This window comes from Stylophora pistillata, chromosome 6 (assembly GCF_964205215.1).
Source record: "Stylophora pistillata chromosome 6, jaStyPist1.2, whole genome shotgun sequence".
Classification (NCBI taxonomy): domain Eukaryota; kingdom Metazoa; phylum Cnidaria; class Anthozoa; order Scleractinia; family Pocilloporidae; genus Stylophora; species Stylophora pistillata.
This window is the reverse complement of record NC_142524.1, coordinates 21,222,075-21,227,074: the sequence shown is the minus strand read 5'-3', so window position 1 is coordinate 21,227,074 and position 5,000 is coordinate 21,222,075. Positions and strand designations below refer to the sequence as shown.

The 5,000-nt window shown below is 37.1% G+C and overlaps 1 protein-coding gene across 3 annotated transcripts in view; it reads right to left on the bottom strand.

Moving 5' to 3' along the window:
- Positions 1-594: 594 nt before the first annotated feature.
- The window catches only part of LOC111347095 (uncharacterized), a 6,215-nt gene continuing 1,809 nt past the window's right edge, over positions 595-5,000 (bottom strand). For 2 of the 3 annotated variants that reach the window (XM_088724816.1, XM_088724817.1), the window contains 5 exons: positions 3,696-3,841; positions 2,850-2,904; positions 2,324-2,392; positions 1,777-1,964; positions 595-1,561 (listed from right to left, as the gene is read on the bottom strand). In XM_088724816.1, coding sequence (XP_088580942.1) covers positions 930-1,561; positions 1,777-1,964; positions 2,324-2,392; positions 2,850-2,904; positions 3,696-3,841 — 1,090 coding nt within the window. In that variant the 3' untranslated portion in view covers positions 595-929. Of the gene's footprint in view, positions 1,562-1,776; positions 1,965-2,323; positions 2,393-2,849; positions 2,905-3,695 lie in introns of all 3 variants that reach the window. The other variant, XM_088724818.1, reaches the window with a different exon arrangement.

Below are 5,000 nucleotides of genomic sequence, written 5' to 3'. Positions count from 1 at the left end.
CGTGGTTTGTTTAAAGTCCCTAGTATTAGACATCGCACGCGAGTACCGCATTTTACAAATACTTGGGTATTTTCATTTTCTAAGTGGCGATGCATGCACCTCTGATCTAGCTATTTCAAAGCAGACGCAACCTTTCTTATCAGCAGAAGTCACTTTCAAGACATATATGACTGTATGGGATGATCCACTGAACACGGTATGCTTTTTCAAGGTTCGCGAAGGGTATCCTATTCAACTTTATTTCCGACTTTGTCGCAGTTTTCATTCATACTCAGGGTCTCAGTTTCCATTCATACTCACGCTATCCAACATCGATCCTACAGGGATATAAAGCTGTGTGCTCATCCGGGCAGGTTCTTAGGGGTAGAACCTAAGATCTAAACCTAAAGCGGATGCAGAAAAAAAATCAAAATAGGGGAACTTTTCTTTAATTGAGACCAAAAGCACTCATTCTTTTGGGATAGGCATTGTTATTCCTGTTGTAATTCACGTGGAAGAGGGAGGGACAAGTCACCCCGTTCCCCCTCCCTGTATCCGCCTTTGCGAACATTAGGAAAGAGATAGAAAAAGGTTCAGAAAAAGCAGAAAAACAAATCATTTATACAAGTACACTTTTTATTAGCGAGAATTAAGAAACCTATTTAAGAACCTAGCGAGTCTGATTTTCAGTCAAGCACCATTTATATAGGAACCTGTTCAAGCTGACTTGAAAAAAATGTAGGTTCTCTTAACAAGAGGTTTTATTGCATAACAATCGAAGCTGCAATTGTATTGGCCCAAATGTTTCACTTAAGTCATGTTGTTATAATATTCATGCGAGTTAGTAATTATAGTTATAAAATATTCTCTTTTATGAGGTATCGACTATGCATCGTCACCAAATGGCTTCTTATTATTATCATAACATTTTTTACAATGAAAATGCTCCATCATTGATCTAGATTGTCTGTTTGTTCGTTTTCATCAGCTTCAGTTTCATCCCTAACACCACTGACATCATCAACGTCATCATTATCATTTGCAGCTTCATCTTCAAGTAAAGACAGTGTTGATTCTCCACTTCCATCCAAAATTCTTTTCAGCAATTCTTCATAATCTGTTTCAAACAAGACTTCTTCCTTCCAAAGTCTTTGCAGGCTCGCTAGTTCTTGGATTAAGGATGCTCTCTTCACTAGAAGAAGGTTCTTGTGACTTGGATTATTTTGAGTGGAAGCCTTATCGATCCAAGAATCAACTTTCTGTACTTCCTCAGAAAGAAAGGTCTGAAACCTTTCAACCTCTGCTTTAAGAAGAATGATTTCTTCGTTGGCCCTTTTTTTCAACAAAAACACATTTATGATTTGTATTTTTGTAGAATGGGCTAGGGTGTTACGTTGAGGATCCACGTTGACTGCGCTGTAAATGGTTGATTGCGGATCTTTCACTATAACAAAAACTTCATCATCTGACAGATCACCAAATTGGGCTGTTCTCAAAGCTTTCAGTTGGGGTATGAGCAGTTTGACACTGGCTGTTATCTTGGTAAGTTCTTTGTTCAGCTTTTTAGCAATAGCTTGTCCATCTGCAAAGACAGATTATAAAATAAGGTAAATAAATATCAATTAAATAAATAATCTGATTACAATACAACCTATCCAAGCCCACACCCAGATAAGCCAGACACTTCCTGAGCCTCTGTTTTAATCATTCTGTGCACCTGTCTAAGACACACACATAAAGCTGGTCTTCAGAGTGTTTATCACCATTATCATGTCATATCAAGAACCTATCATTTACCTGCATACTTTTTCTTCATTTCCAGAACAAAAATCCGCTCCGCTGCTAGGTGGTGTAGTTTTTTGAGTAACTGACACCCTTGTTTAAGCTTGAGGCGAGCAAGAACCTCTTTGTACAAAGAACTTGCCACAGTCCACTTCCTTTGAATTCCTTGTTGTCTCTCAATAGATGTTTGCAACTTCTCAAGCCTAAATAATATATTACAAACAAGGATATCAGAAAGAAATATCACAACTGGCACTGAGTTAAAAATACTGAAGCAAGCATGCAATTAAGTTTTAAGATACTTTTCCTTGACACAAAATTTGATTCCTTAGAAGAACCATAAAGGGGATTAAATACCATACACATGAGTATGCAGTTGAAGAATTTAATGAATCTAATATTACATAATAATTTGTTTATACATCAGTGTCAAATGTTTTTGCATTTTACTGTTTTGATTTTGATTCACACTTATTTCCTACCTATAAACATTTTTTGTTATACAAAGGTGTAGTGGATGAATGAATTTTAGAGATTTATTTGTGAGATTTACAGTACAAACCTCTGTAACTGTTTCTTTATTGATTCAACTTCCTGAGCAGTAATCTCAGAATTGGACTGCAATTTAAACCTAGAAATAATAATGTCAAGTTTTATCATTGTTTATACTGCATCATAAGTACTTGTAACACAGCACTAATCAGCTACAACAACATTTTATTGCAGCGATCACTTCCCTGAATAGTAGATAATTATTACTGATTGTTAAGCCTCCCATGGAAACTCAAACATGCCATGCACCAATCAACTTCGGTCATTTGTTTGAGTTTAGTACTGTATAGATTATCCTTGATCATCCAATGCATAACTTGAATGATTTGAATTTCATTTGTGGGCTCTGGTATAAATGTGCCATATTTGACTGCCAAAATGTATGTGATGTATTAAATAAGGGCAGTTGGGGAGAATGACTAACTTTATATTTATTAAAGTTAATAATTGAAATAATATTGGAAAATATAATAATAATAAAAAAATAATAACAATCATTATCATCATTATCATCATCAAAATTCCTTGTAACTTACTTAAGATCGTTTGCAGTGCTAAGGCTTTCAACATACTTCTCATCCCATTCCAGCTCTATAGAAAATAAAATAACTATAGTAAATTATTATATCTGCATTAATTCCACGATGAATACGCAGCTGACACATGAACCAATTGTTTTATAACATTTTCCTCGCTGTAGTTTATGAATAAAGGGAGGAAATACCCTCTCCTATGCCTCAATGTGTGGTTTATTTTGTTTTGGGAGAGTATTTCGCTACGCTTCAATGATCTCGTCTCGGATTGGTTAAAAACTGACAAGTGCATTCATGCGTGGAAATGAAGTTAGAGTTGAGGAACGAGATGAAATCAGCATTGATTGTCTTCCCCTTCCTCTGGGTTCTTTCTCAAAAAAAAGGTAGGTAGATCTTCATCGGCTTGTTCACTTGTTGCCATGTCTAGTTTTTTACCGAAGTTTTTCCCGGTTTTTAATGAAAAATGCTTAAGTCCCCTGCAAGAAAAACAAATTGTCCTGAGGCATTTGACGTCACCGGCATGCATCAGTGGGACATTTTGTTCATAGCAGCTCAATAACACTTACACAGAGCAAGCACGTGCGCTATGTTATAAATACTCTAAAAAGACAATAAGTGAGAACACAAGCACAATAAAAAACTAAACTCTGCCATAAATATAAATTTATTACAACTTCAAAAAGTACATCTAAATCTTCGCAAGTACTTTCATCAATAAATAATAATTATTGATTTTTAAAAAGAGATCGAGATAATAAGAGTAATGACAACACTTCAAGGATAACAGCTAGATAGCCAATGCATTTGTCCATTGCTATTACATAATAATTATTAATTACTGAAATGCACCTTTCACCATGTTTGATGCTATGAAATCCTTTGGGGAAGTCATGTCTACAAACACGACCGAAGACTCCTTTCTCATCAAAAAGTTTATTCTTTCCTTTTGATCTAATGGAGCTTGCAAGTTCACCACCATGAAATGAGCTGCAGTCCTAAACAAAATTACCGTATTTATTCGCCTATAAGCCGAGACCCTAAACTTCTTCATGTCAGCAGCTGTTGCATTGAAATAAAAAATAAACACAAAACATTCGGCTATAAGCCGAGACCTAATAATTGCAAAGTACTCCACGCGTGTCGTTAACTGAGATGAATTAACATAAACCGAAATCAAAAGGAGCTTCCCTCTCGGGAAACATGTAACCAAAAAGTAGGTTATTTACTCAGTTGTTATTGGTCGTTTAATTGAAAGTAACAACAAATCACAGATAAGTTGAATTTAATGTGTAAATAAATAGAACCATGCGTGACATAACAAAACATTCACCTGAGTTCAGAATCCTGTCTCAAACAATCGCTCTCTTTCAAAGTTATCGTAATCGATCATCATGCCGAAAGTTGGTCGTTCTTCATACAACTTAGCGTTCAAACTAAAAGTCGTTGCTGAAGCAGAGGCCGTCGAGAACAACTCCGACATCGCTAGAGATTACGGAATCAGTGAATCGATGGTGCGTCGCTGGCGAAAAGATCAAGCGAACCTGTTTTATGGTGAGCTTAAAATGTCAGCAAAGCGAAAGACGATGGGCTGCTTTTCGCCAAAGTATCCTGAATTGGATCAAACACTGCTGGACTGGTTTTCAGAGCAGGGGAGTCAAGGGAAGTCTTTCGCTTCTTTGAAACAATGAAAAGCTTCGATCAACTGATATCTGTCAGATCGTGTTGCAATGTTTACACAAACCGTGGGAATGACCGCATCTGATTGGCCAGTTTTTCATGTCGTCAAAACAAGTCAAACAATTGATCTCTGTTATCTTTTACAGGAATTGCTGTAAGCGGATTAATTCTACGGCTGAAAGCGAAGGAGTTGAGCAGTGATCCAGACTTCAGAGCCTCACTGGGTTGCTACCAGAGATGGAAAAAGCGCCATTCCATCAGCCTTCGCACTAGGACAACCCTGGCCCAGCGACTCCCACAAGATCTGGAAGAAAAGATCATCCAGTTCCATCGGCTCGTGATCGCACTTCGGCAGCGGTATGGCCATTCGCTCTCCAGGCTGTTCAAATATATGGATGAAACTCCTATGCGATTCGAGCTTCCGTCGAGCAGAACCAACAATGATTTACATGTACCTACCTTTCGTGATCTCGGAAA